The sequence below is a fragment of the Quercus suber genome, unplaced genomic scaffold (assembly GCF_002906115.3).
Source record: "Quercus suber isolate HL8 unplaced genomic scaffold, Cork oak 2.0 scaffold_752, whole genome shotgun sequence".
Classification (NCBI taxonomy): Eukaryota; Viridiplantae; Streptophyta; class Magnoliopsida; order Fagales; family Fagaceae; genus Quercus; species Quercus suber.
This window is the reverse complement of record NW_027070188.1, coordinates 35045-49465: the sequence shown is the minus strand read 5'-3', so window position 1 is coordinate 49465 and position 14421 is coordinate 35045. Positions and strand designations below refer to the sequence as shown.

Below are 14421 nucleotides of genomic sequence, written 5' to 3'. Positions count from 1 at the left end.
TTGGTGACTAAAGAAAATTTGATGTTGGGTGGGGTAACTTGGGTTCGTGGGGTTGGGGTTGGGGTTAGGTGCAGAGGATTGTGATAAAAAATTTTAAAACTGAGAATTGAGAAATTAACAGTTTAAATCAAATTTGTATTTTCAGTTTAAATTAAAATTAAGAAATTAAAGGTTTGTTTTTTAATATATATATATTTATATTTTTTTTAATTTAGTTTACATCCTCTGGTCCGGCTTTTTTTTTTTTTCCTATACTATACTATTTTAAGGGGCTGTTCGGTATGGACCGGATTTTTTTTTTGTTTCAAAATACTCCTACAGCATATACTTAAGTAGGGGCAAAACTTGGTAGAAATGTTTCATTAACTTTCATGTAAAATATTATCTACAAAATAGGAACACACTCCCATTAGCCAAGTAAAATTTCTAATTAAAAAAATTCTAAAATTTAGCTAGATTTAAAATAAATGAAAAATAGTTCACCAACAAACAGTTTTTCTATAAAAAAAAAAAAAAAAAATGTAAAACTGATCCTCTAACTTTCACTGTTTTTCATTTCAGTCCTCTAACTTTCAATTTTTGTCAATTCAAAACTCCGTTACAATTTAGTTAGTGCTGCCGTTAAATATGCTTGAATGACGTTATTTTGTTCTTTTTTCTTTTTTCTTTTTTTTATAATCTGGAATTAAAAGAAAATAAGAAAAATTTGAAAAAAAAAATTAAGGGGAACGACTCCCCCGAATCAAAACAAAACAAAGCAAAAGAAATAAAACAAATCCCTAACGTAAATCAAAATAGAGAAACTTTAAGAGACCCAAATCCCTAACGTAGAGAATTTGGGGAAAAGGAAGAGAGGCTGAGTCGGATTTGAGAGAGAGAGAGGGGGTCGGCGGTTTGAGAGAGAGAGAGAGAGAGAGACCGAGTCCGTTTGAGAGAGAGGCTGAGTCAGATTGAGAGAGGGAGACTGAATCGGTTTTGAAGGTGATTGAAGTCTTCTCACTAGACTGAATCGGATTTGAATACGTGCACGAGGCTCCTTTCAACCTCTACGGCTCGATTCCCTTCATGATCTCTCTCACATATCTCTCTCATGGTGATGGTTTTTTCTGGTGTGGGTCTGGTGGCGGTGTGGCGAGGAGGCCTGGTGGCGTGGTGTGGGTCTCTCTCTCACAGCGATGGGTTTGCTGAGTTATGGCTATGAGTTATGGTTTTTTTTTTTTTTTTTGGCTGAGTTGTGATTGAATGAGCATGCTTGCTGATGGGTCTCTCACGGTGGTTGATGGGTTTGTTGATGGGTTTCGGGTTTAATGGGTTTTGGGATCGGTGGTAATGGGTTCCAATGGGTTCGTGCAGCGGTGGAGATTGGTGTGGGTTGTGTGACAAGGTCGTGCGTGGATTGTGGCGAGGTCATGCGTGGTGGTCTCGATGGGGTTCCGATGGGGATTGTTGTTTTTTTTTTTTTTTTTTTTTTTTTTTTTTTTTTTTTATTTTTTTTTTTTTTTGATAGAGCGGATAGATACTACTATAAAAATCAAACTGTTCATGTTTACAACATTTGACTAGATTAATCACCGGTAGGCATCAATTGGTTCTTCTTCAATGGGTGAGCATCAATCTTTCTTTCTTCTTCTTTGTTTATTTATTTATATTTTATTTTAATGGGTGAGCATTAAATCAAACACAGAAAGTTGTGCTTTGTTATTAGTAGTTAGTACCACTTCCAATTGAATGTAATTTTAGATTTGGAAGTATGTATTATAAAATGTTTTTTCTTTTCTTTTTTTTCTTTTTCAGAAACAAAATGAAATAAATGGTGTTGAAACCATCTTCATCTATAGACCTAACAATAATCTATTTTGAAATTAAATTCTAAGACATTAAACATTTTCATATATATTAAATTTTGATTGTGATTTGATGTAATTTTCATTTATATTATTTATATTTCCAATTATTTTGGGACTTCAATGGCCGAAGGCATATACCCAAATTGCGTTGAATTGATACTTGGCACAAAGTTTGTGTCTTGAGAAAACATTTTAAAATCTTTTATATTATTACTAATTTACTATAGTCATATTAATTTGTGGAGTAAGGATCCTTCACCTAAGGCTATATATGATTTGTAGGAATTGACTTACCTATGATGGGCGTCCACAAAAGAATTTACCAGGTGTGTAAGTTTTAATGAATTTATTTATTTCAATAAATTCACTAGCCTAATCCTATATCTAATTTATTTTTCCACATAAGTAATCTTTAATTATATATTTTCTGATTTGGTAATCCTATTGTGGTTCTTTTTCCCCAGTATTATGGTGGTGAGGCAGATTCAATGTAGATAGAGGTGGTAGTGCCAACAAATACAGAATTTGATGCAGGTTTGGCTATAAAGATTTTGAGGCATGGAATGCTAATGTTTTAATTTAGGTAGAGAGTGTGTTGCTCTAGAAGATAGATATGTCAAGTTTAAAAGAAAAAAAAAAAAAAAATCAAACACAAAGAACGTTATGATTGGTAAATCATAAAGTGGAATACAAGATATTGTACAAAAGATTTGTATTCATTCATGTGATCTGTATATTGTAGTTGTGGTTTTTTCTGTTTTGTAGTGTTGGCCCTTTTTAGATGGGTAAGCTTTACATAAGAAATATATGCTTTCAATTAGCATTGATGGGTCTTTTGATGGAATAATTTATGAAAATTTTTAGGTTGTTACTTTGACAGAAATGTTTATACTTTAAAATGTACAATAACCAATTTCAAATAAGCGAAATGGGATATGATAAGATTTTTATACGAAAAAATTATTTAAGTCACATAAATCTTATCGCATATCTACGTATTTTTGTGATTCGAAAAATGTAGTAACCCTGAATTATGATTAATGGAAGGTGTTGACCTTTAAAAAAAGAAAAATGATATGTCCATAACATTTTCACAACATTTTAAATTATTATTGTTATTGCATCATTAAAAAAAAAAAAAAAAAACTATTTTGCAAGATCTCTCTTCCCCCCCCCCCCCCCCTTTCAAGTTAAGTTGGATTTTTTTAAAAGAAAACCCTTATCCTTATCCCTTTTTTTTTTTTTTTAATTATTATCCTTATCCCATCATCTCATGTATTTTTTATTTTTTATTTTAATGAGATTATTCAATGTAGTTAAAAGAATATTCAATTATCCACCAACATATTTCACTTATCTAAGTACTAGCCTCTAAGCACGTGCTCACGCGCGAGCTCAAAGGCTCTTCTATTTTTTGGGTAAGGGTTAATTTAGATCATTTATTATACTTTGGGATTACTACATTTTTCAATTATACAAAAAACCTAGAGGTGTGATGAGTATTATGTGTTAACAAGTGGAATAATTTTTCATCACACCCATAAGTTTTTTTTTGTAATTGGAAAATATAGTAATCCCAAAGTATAATAAAAACTCCAAATTAACCCTTACTCCAAAAATAAAAGAGTTTTTGAGCACGCGCATGCTTAGAGGCTAGTTTGTATAGAGATGATGTGGGCACATTAGGCTTGCTACTTTTCATCTGGGTTGAGCCCATTGGCTTTTGATGTCCTCTTTTCTTGCTTCCCATAAGTTTCTGCTAGACCGGCCTATTGGCCTTTACCCTATTCTTTCTTTGTTGGGCATTTTTAAGGCCCATTCTTATTCTTTAAGGAGGGCCATCCCACTGTGGCATTCTCCTATACACTGCCCATGTCGTAAAGTGGGCGCTGTATCTCTTGTTCCTCATGGGTATTTTCTTTCTTGGGGCTTTTGTTTGGGCCAAGCTTACTTACTTCCTGGGCTTGTGGGACATAGCTCAATTGCCTTTCTTTTTCACTTAATAGTCCTTTTTTATTTTTATTTTTTAGATTGTGTTACTCCCGGAGTTTGTTGTTGTAAAAATGCAAAAAGTCAACAATATTGGGGGATGTTTATGAAGTTGATTGCTATTGGCAAAGAGGGTTCTTGGTAAGCATGGGCCAAATCGCTTCATGTCATTTTTTTATATAAAGTGAGAACGGGTCTATTTTGCCCTGCACAATAGGATAAGTGGCAATGTAACCTTATAGATATTTATCTTGTTTACAATTTCTACGGAAAATGCTAATATGTGTTTGATTGATTTGCACGTTTGGGGTCTACTCCCATAATTAATAGTAGTGATCAAATAGAGACACCACTGTCCAATCCTTTTATGGTTCTTGAAGGGTTCTTGCTTGTGAGAATGGGCCAAACAACTACATGTCATTTTCCCATATACAGTGAGAATGGCATCATTTTGCCCTGCAAGATAGGATAAGTGTCAATGTAACCTTATAGATATTTATCTTGTTTATTATTTCTAAGGAAAATGCTAATATGTGTTTGATTGATTTGCATATCTGGGATCTACTCCCATAATTAATAGTAGTGATCAAATAGAGACACTACTATCCAATCATTTTATGGTTCTTGAAGGGTTCTTGCTTGTGAGAATGGGCCAAATAACTTCATGTCATTTTTCCATATACAGTGAGAATGACACCATTTTGCCCTGCAAGATAGGATAAGTGTCAATGTAACCTTATAGATATTTATCTTGTTTATTATTTCTAAGGAAAATGCTAATATGTGTTTGATTGATTTGCATGTCTGGGGTCTACTCCCATAATTAATAGTAGTGATCAAATAGAGACACTACTATCCAATCCTTTTATGGTTCTTGGAGGGTTCTTGATTTTGAGAATGGGTCAAATCTCTTCATATCATTTTCCTATATAAAGTGAGAATGGGTCCATTTTGCCCTGCACGGTAGGATAAGTGGCAATGTAACCTTATAGATATTTATCTTGTTTACAATTTCTAAGGAAAATGCTAATATGTGTTTGATTGATTTGCACGTTTGGGGTCTACTCCCATAATTAATAGTAGTGATCAAATAGAGACACCACCGTCCAATCCTTTTATGGTTCTTGAAGGGTTCTTGCTTGTGAGAATGGGCCAAATAACTTCATGTCATTTTCCCATATACAGTGAGAATGGCACCATTTTGCCCTGCAGGATAGGATAAGTGTCAATGTAACCTTATAGATATTTATCTTGTTTATTATTTCTAAGGAAAATGCTAATATGTGTTTGATTGATTTGCATGTCTAGGGTTTACTCCCATAATTAATAGTAGTGATCAAATAGAGACACAACTGTCCAATCTTTTTATGGTTCTTGGAGGGTTCTTGATTTTGAGAATGGGTCAAATCTCTTCATGTCATTTTCCTATATAAAGTGAGAACGGGTCCATTTCGCCCTGTAGGATAGGATAAGTGGCAATGTAACTTTATAGATATTTATCTTGTTTACAATTTCTAAGGAAAATGCTAATATGTGTTTGATTGATTTGCACGTTTGGGGTCTACTCCCATAATTAATAGTAGTGATCAAATAGAGACACTACTATCCAATCCTTTTATGGTTCTTGGAGGGTTCTTGGTTTTGAGAATGGGCTAAATCTCTTCATATCATTTTCCCATATAGAGTGAGAACGGCTCCATTTTGCTCTGCAGAATAGGATAAGTGTCAATGTAACCCTATAGATATTTATCTTGTTCACTATTTCTGAGGAAAATGCTAATATGTGTTTGATTGATTTGCATGTCTGGGGTCTACTCCCACAATTAATAGTAGTGATCAAACAGAGATACTATTGTCCAGTCCTTTGATGGTTCTTGGAGGGTTCTTGGTTTTGAGAATGGGTCAAATATCTTCATGCCATTTTCCTATATAGAGCGAGAACAAGTCCATTTTGTCAAGCAGGATAGGACAAGTGGCAATGTAACCCTACACATATTTATCTTGTTTACTATTTCTAAGAAAAATGCTAATATGTGTTTGATTGATTTGCACGTCTGGGGTCTACTCCCATAATTAATAGTAGTGATACTTTCAAAAAAAAAATAATAATAGTAGTGATCAAATAGAGACACTCTTGTCCAATCCTTTTATAGTTCTTGGAGGGTTCTTGGTTTTGAGAATGGGTTTTATCTCTTCATGTCATTTTCCTATATAGAGTGAGAATGGCTCCATTTTGCCCAGCAGGATAGGATAAGTGGCAATGTAACCCTATAGATATTTATCTAGTTTACTATTTCTAAGGAAAATGCTAATATGTGTTTGATTGATTTGCTCTCAAACCATTATTTAGATCTAAGACATAATTGACAAACAACATATATTCCTCTATGCAGGTTATAGTGATTTGTAGCTTCAGAAACATTAGCAGTTCAACTCTTAAGGAAGGTGTAGCCACCTGCAAGTTGTAAGCCTTGGCCAAAATAAATTAAATGGCACCATACCCCAGCAACTTCTTGGCCTTAAACTAGTCCAAATTAATGTGTCTCATAACTCCTTGACCGGTTTTTTACCACCAGATTTTGGAAACCTGGAACTTCTTGTTGCACTAGACGTTTCATACAACAAATTTTCCAAAGAGATTCCAGCCCAGCTAGGGGACTGTTTGGCCTTAGAAACACTTTATTTGCAAGGCAACTCCTTCAAAGGAACCATTCCCGACCTAAGTAAGTTAAAAGGTATTCAATATCTTGATCTTTCCCACAACAACTTGTCCGGCCAAATCCCAAGCTATATGGTTAATTTTCCCGTGTTGCAAACTTTAAACCTGTCTTTCAACAATCTTGAGGGAGATGTACCTGTAGAAGGAGTCTTCAGAAATGTTAGTGCAGGTGAAGTCAAAGGCAACACTGGTCTTTGTGGGGGGATCCAAGTGCTGCATTTACCTGCATGCCCCATTCAAAGATCCAAGAAACACAAAAAGCTTAAATTGATACTGGCAATAAGCATTGCAGCTGCTTTCTGCTTGACATTGTTTTCTTTGATGACTCTTTCTTGGTTGAAAAAATCGAAGAAAAAATGCCTTTCCATTTCAACCTATGGGACCCCCAACCAAAAGATCTCTTATAAAGAATTACACAATGCAACTGATGGATTCTCTTTGAAGAATTTGATTGGTTCAGGTAGTTTTGGTAGTGTCTATAAAGGAAAACTTGGTCCAAATGAAACACATGTTGCAGTCAAGGTAATCAATCTTCAAAAGCAAGGAGCTTCCAAGAGTTTCATTGCTGAATGTGAAGCCTTGAGGAACATCCGGCATCGAAACCTCGTTAAGATTTTGACTGCTTGTTCGAGTATTGATTTTGAGGGCAATGATTTTAAAGCTTTAGTATATGAGTTCATGCCAAATGGAAGCTTGGAGATGCAATTACACCTTGAAGATGGGCTCAAGCAATTGAGAAGTTTAAATCTTCTTCAAAGAATCAACATTGCTATAGACGTGGCTTCGGCTTTGCTTTATCTTCATAATCACTGCCAAACCCCTATTATTCATTGTGATTTAAAGCCAAGCAATATTCTTCTCGATGATGATATGATTGCTCATATAAGTGATTTTGGTTTGGCTAGACTCCTTTCGAAATCTAGGAAGGAAGCTTTTCTTAATCAATTAAGCTCAGCAGGGATTAAGGGAACTGTTGGATATGCTGCTCCAGGTAATGTATCACGATTTCACTCAATTGTAATAGTATTAATGTATAATGAATGCATCAATAATCAAAACAGGGATGCCCCGTATAGAATATTCATATACATCTTCACCAAATCACTAGTTTCATAGCATTGAGTAAGAATTGTTCTTAGTGTATGAAAGTGCTCTAAATTTTTGCAGAGTATGGAATGGGTAGTCAACTTTCAACTAATGGGGATGTGTACAGCTTTGGGATCCTCTTATTGGAGATGTTAACTGGAAGAAAACCCACTAATAAACTATTCAAAGATGACCTGAACCTTCACAACTTTGTTAAGTTGGCATTGCCGGGACGAGTGATGGAGATTGTGGACCATTCAATTTTCAACAAAGTAGGAGAAAATGATAACATGGTTTCAAGTTGGAGTGACTGGACAAGTGGACAGATTGAATGCTTGATATCAGTCTTTCATATTGGACTTGCATGTTCAGCACAATCTTCTATAGATAGAATGGACATGAACAGAGTAGCCCTGGAATTGCTTTCAATTAAAAGGAAATTCCTTTGGAAGCTTAACGTTACAGGCAAAGCCCAAGAATAGGTATCCACACTAGTTAATTAGGTTTATATATTTATTTAGTTATTCTACAGTCAAGGGCATTTTAGTAATTATATAATTGTTGGGTATGGGCTGGGTTTTCTTCTATTAATAAGTAAGTCTTATTTAATTTATGGGTTTATATGTATGGTTTTTTGTTTAATTCAATTAGTAAGTTGTCATGTATAAATAATATTGTAATGTTTTATGTAAGATGGTTTTGAAGAATATTGTACATATATTATAGCATAATGGTAAGTGAATTCAAATTCTTAGTCGTATGACCTATAATAATTTAGTTTTTTTTTTTTAATACTTTATAAATTTGATGTTTTTTTAGGACTTATGAAATAATATAAAGTTAACGAACACATATGAGTAATAACATGGAATTGATTATTGGATTTGGGGAGGTGCTTGGTGAACTAGTTTACATTTTTGCCAACACATGAAATAAGATAAATCAGGACACATCTTTTTCTGTCATTGTTCCAAAGCTTATAAGTGACTGATAAAATTTGTACATAAAGTTAGGATGGAAATTGGAAATCCCTTTTTTCTTTTCATGTATTATCATGTCTTCTTCATTATTCTCCAGGGAAGATGGTTTTATTGTTAGTTAAGGCATGAATGGGCCACTTCATTTTCGTCAATGAGGTCTTTTGCTGTTGCATCCATCTTTGCCCTTAAGAACTCATCGATCTTGAGCCCTGCCAATGCGTAAGCAAGTTCCAAACACTGAGTGCACTGAAATAGTCTCATGCAAGTAGTATTAAAACATTTAGACCATTTTTCACAGCATTTTGGAATATATAACATGCTAACTGCTAACAGTATAGTAGGCTATCATAATTATAACTTTTCATTCATGAATCTGCGATTGTATTACTCTTAGCCCTCGTTTTATATCATCGTTGATTGCTCATCAGTAATTGTGAGTTCTGAGCTTTGTGCATTTCATTGTTATAGACTTATAGTCCATATATTCCAAATATATATCCTTGCTCTCTTCAACCACTAGCTTTGCTCTAAAACCATTATTTAGATCTAAGACATAATTGACAAACAACATATATTCCTCTATGCAGATTATAGTGATTTGTAGCTTCAGAAACATTAGTAGTTCAACTCTTAAGGAAAGAAGAAGTAACATTTACAACATATAGAAGCCACAGAACTTACCCTTCACAATTGACCATTTTCCTTTCTCACATTTAACAGGAAAAGAGTAAATAATATCCTTTGGGATCCCATAAGAACCATCAAAATACACTCCCATGGAAACCCATGTTCCCTGAATTACAAAGCCAAAGGAAAATTTACAAAAGATAATAATAAGTAAAAAAGAAGAAGAAGAAGAATATGAAAGCAAATAAGTTCTGCATGATCAAATGCTATTTGAGATGAAAGATAATCAACCTTAGGAGTCCTGAGAACCCAATCACGCATATGATCACAAGCAGCACTTGTAGCAAACAATGCACTTGGTGCTTTCCGAGCCTTGATAATGGCTGCGCCACGCTTCTGTACAGTGTTGATGAACTCGTTTTTTAACCTATGACAAACAAAATTTAAATAAATAAATAACAGAAAGGGAAGCAAAGTAAATAGCCTGACAAGGATGCATAGAGATGTGAAGATGGACAACACAACCATGTTGTTGAAGACCCTATAAAGAGTTGCAACCTAAATATTCAAAATGCACCCAAATGTACCCAACGCCAACCTAAAACTTTGGAGTTCAATAACTTTTCAAAATATAAAGCCAGGTCCTAATATAGGACTGATGTGGGTTGTTTTGGGGCTTAAATGTGTAAATTTCACATCTTTTTCAGTTTACACCAACTGGTGCAGATGCTCTAACAGGATGCAAGACAAATTTAAGAATAAGTTTGTTTTTTGATGAGTACAAACTCAGGTATAAAAATTGTTACCACCTACACCCCAAAGATTGGGATCCCTTGGTTAGGAAAATGGCATGTAGGTACTAATTGACAGTGCACCCCAAGCTACTGCTTAAAAGAAGCATGGTAATCTAAAGAGAGCCATAAATTCACTGGAGCAATTTTGTCTTCATAGATGATCAATCACTATTTATCTTGAGGGGTGGGATAGCTACAATTACTAGAATCCATAATTAAAAAAAAAAATTGTTAAATAACTAAATTCACCATTTCCTAAGAACTTAATCTTTTAGGACAAATAGTATCATGGTATGTAGGTGGTCTAAATTTGAAGGATTGAACCTTATGCTTGCTCTACCTCCCATTTAAATACTTAAACGTACTTTATCAACCTATGTCTCCAAATAATTTAAAAATGTGAAAGTGGCAAAAAATAAACATGTTGGATATTTTGAGATACTAATGATCGTCAGTATCAAGTTCTTTGACTAGTCTCTCTCCATTTGTGGTGGTGACAGTCGCATGATTGGCATCCGGATATTGAGTTGAAGAGTGATTGCCCCAGATGATTACGTTCTTGACATCAGTAAAATAAACCTTTAGTCTCTCAGCTATTTGACTTAATGCTCTGTTATGATCAAGTCGTGTTATGCACGTGATGTTTTTCTTTGGGATTGAAGGAGCAAATTCTTTCAAGATGAGAGCATTGGTGTTTGCAGGGTTGGCAACAACTAGCACTTGCATAATAAAGCAGTGAAAGGGCATCAACGCAAGAAACAATATTTTTCTCCCAAAAAAAAAAAAAAAAAGAAGAAAACACTTGGGAAACAATATTAATTCAAAAAATTAGCTGCATAAAAGTGAAGATTAAAAAAGAAAAGAACTCTTTAAAGATTTCAATCTTTCAACATTTGTAATTATTAGAAATCTAACAATATGATTGGTTATAAATATGTTGGAAACAGACATATAGGAAATCTGGTTTTCACTGAATATGTTCATTAATAAGTTGGAAACTAGACTCGAAAATGCACAATTGTGTTGTCAATGGTAGCACATAGAGATGCAAGATTTGAGAGGATCAAAAGAAACAAACATAAATATTTAGAGTATTAAGGATTTGCTTGAATGGTGCATTTTCGTGGCAACTTCTTGTTCTTCCATTTTCAGAGTGAGTGAGAGGGCTAGAGAACTAGTAATTCGGATACACATACTTCTTCAATCTAGACAGAAAGGACAAACACTGCTCCCTGATGATTGAAAGATTTTTCTTTCTAGGGAAATACTATATTTCATGCAATATAAAGAATGTTTGGTCAATTATTCTTATGATGTAAAGGGACTCTAGATTAGGTAGCTTAGCAATATTACTAATTTGAGCACAAGTGTCCCTCCAGGATGTAACTTGAAATAGTAACATTAACCAAGATATAGACATTCAGATTGTATCAATTACCAAAGCAGGTAATGGTCAGAGGACTTGCCAAAAGGCATGCTACAGAGCCATTACTACTAATAGAAGCAATAGACCATGCCAAAGAGTATGGACAGGAAATGATAGCGAGACAAGGAATGTACTAGGACATATTATCACAAGCTAATAATAATGGAATAGGATGCCAAGATCTTTAGTTTTATTGATTCACTAATTTTTATCATGGCCTAGAGGGCATCTAGTAATAGGTGGTGTAGGAGCAGGATGACCAGTTTTCAATGGGAATGTGTTTTTGGGAAGTAAAATAAAAACAAACAGGATAAAACCCATGAATCAACGCCAAGACGTGGAGAGAGGGATAAAATGCAAGAATCAGCACTTAAAGACTGCTTTGAGTTAGTACCAAGCAAAGTAATAGAGATATGCTTGTATTCAACCTGAAGCATTGGAAGTAAAATTTCCAACAAAATTTAAGATCAACCTGTCTATTGTAGTGAAATTAAATTAAAGAAGGAAGGGAAATAACTTCACAATCAAGTAAGAAAAGGAAATACCTCATAAAATTTTTCGTTAAATACAAAATAAGTAAATAAATAAAATCCTAAAAAAAGTCTCAAATCCATTAGCATCAATCTTATCCAATGAAATCAATCAGCATCAATAGAACCAATATGTCTCCTCTTTTTTAACTTCAAAACATCTCAGAACATCCAGTTTCATGACTTTTAATTTTTAAAGTAAATGGAGCCATATATACAAAAAATACAAATCTATGTAAATGTTAACTGATAATATTCCAAACTGAGTGTGGCTGTGTGGGTGTCCCTAAAATCTTAAATCTACACACTCAAGTGAATTTATGGGGTCACCTTGCAATCCGAAGCAGCATGCTCCTCCAAGGCCGAAGCCTGTTCCTTGTAAATAGGCACATTCTTAGACATCATATCCTTCCTTTCCATACCTTCCTTATGGGGGAATCCAACAAGCATAATAGCAATATTGACATCTTTACAAGCTTTAGTGATGTCTGTGGTAGCATGCACCTCTATTGAACCATGTTCATGACAATTTAAGAAACCTCAGGCGAGAGTATAGTTCTATCCACCTAGAGTTAGCTCTCAAGATAAGAGACATACCTTTCAGAAGAGGAAAGGCAGCATCAAGCAATTCCATTTTTACCCCATTCAAGGCTTCAGCTGCCAGTGCGATATCAAGCAAGTGCAGAATCACAGGCTGATCAGGACCCAGCATGATTCCCCTTGCAATCATTGGAGCAATGGCATAACCTATTTGCCCTGTTGAACAAAATCAAAATTTTGAGCTACAGATACACAAACTATATATTATCATGTCTAGAAGAAAGAATACCAAACCTATAGAATTGAAAATCAAATGCACTTGCTCCTTTACATAATGACAATAGTCATCTTGATATAAATCAAGCTTCTTCTTCTTCTTCTTCTTCTTTTTTTTTTTTTTTTTTTTTTCAATTCTCATTCTTTCCAACTATTTCAAAAATACTACAATGTATAAGATAAATACAATGATTATTTCAACAACAAAAAAGTTACAATTTTTAGGATTTCTTTAGATTATCTACAAAAATCAGAAATGGCAGTCAAACTCATCTTCAAAGAAAACCACAGATTTAAACAGTTTCATTAAGAATTACATCACAGCACAGCAGTGCAGGAAGTCATAAACTGAATAGAAAACATGATTTTCAAATTAAGTAAAGAATGAATATGAAGAAAAATAATACAAATACTTTTTTATAGATAATTTTTAACAAAAATTGAGACAAAAATTCATGAAAAATTGGATGACGATTTTAACATATTTATAAAAAATACAAAGCAACAAATTCCATAAATTTCACTTATTAACAATTGGGGTCAGTTTTGACTTTAACTCCCATGAAGGAGAAACCTGGTAAATTAGCATTTGCCTTAATAGTTTAAGCAGGTAGGAAAAAGTGAATTTTATCATTTAACCATTGATTCTAACAACACCAATAAATGATATCTATACGAGCTAAAGATACCATAATGAGAAAACCAAAAAACAACGAGTATCCACAGGCATACAAGCAAATTTAGATTAAGCTATCATACAAAATTGGAAAATTTGGGGTTTATCATTTGGAGAACATTCATATTTGTCAATTTGAATGAAAATTTAGATGTCTATTTCAGAAATTTAGCAAAAATAAATATATAATAATATAAAAGGCATTCAAATTTCTAATATTGAGTTTCATGATGATAACAAGACAATCAAATATTTCTTGCAAGGACCAAGAAAAACCAAATAGACTATTAGGTTGAGCTAGCATGCCTGCAGTACTAGTGACCAATACTTTCATTGGTTCCTTCTCCATCTTCACGGAGCCCCACATGTATGTAATAAGCTTCCAAGAGAAAGCAATAGTTAACAAAACAACGAGACCATTTTGAAGCAATACAAGATACTCCATTTTCTCAAAAACCAAATTGATCAATAAACAGTTCCTTGTAGATTTCTTCTCAAAACTATCCAACCTTCTAACATATCTACACATTATGTATGATGCATCAAAATACAAAAATATATGAACAAAAAACAAAGAATATTAAAAGAAACTTCTACAACAAGGCATTAATTTCAGATGCCAAAACAACTTGCATAAGAGATGCACAAGTATATGAGATCTCCTCAATCAAAGAAAAGAACCTATCCATCTGTTTGTTTTCCAATCAAACTAAGGAAAAAGATAAGGATATTATCGAATTAAGTTATGAAACTTCCATTGAATGCAACATCCACTTCCAACCACCCAAGCTAAATGGTTGTGCTTAGACTTTGTTGAGAGGATTGCTTTCTTTATCATATAATATATCATTCATAATGAAGAATAAAAAAAATATATCATTATTGAAAATCATAGTGTTATTTTTCCACATGTTCTATTCTAAGCTTCCAA

General features: G+C 33.7%; 2 protein-coding genes across 2 annotated transcripts; one reads left to right on the top strand and one right to left on the bottom strand.

Annotated features, from left to right (window-relative positions):
- Window positions 1-6340: 6340 nt before the first annotated feature.
- On the top strand, window positions 6341-8352 carry LOC112018530 (probable LRR receptor-like serine/threonine-protein kinase At3g47570). Its single transcript, XM_024051055.2, has 2 exons — window positions 6341-7546; window positions 7723-8352. Exons 1-2 carry the CDS (start codon window positions 6628-6630, stop codon window positions 8121-8123), a joined length of 1320 nt encoding a protein of 439 aa, XP_023906823.2. The 5' UTR covers window positions 6341-6627; the 3' UTR covers window positions 8124-8352.
- A 203-nt stretch (window positions 8353-8555) lies between these two features.
- LOC112018528 (malate dehydrogenase, cytoplasmic) lies at window positions 8556-12896 on the bottom strand. Its single transcript, XM_065766863.1, is given in 6 exon segments — window positions 8556-8830; window positions 9303-9414; window positions 9540-9675; window positions 10485-10755; window positions 12307-12504; window positions 12596-12896. Coding segments are annotated over 6 exon segments (945 nt in total). The 5' UTR covers window positions 12729-12896; the 3' UTR covers window positions 8556-8735.
- Between the last annotated feature and the right edge of the window lie 1525 nt (window positions 12897-14421).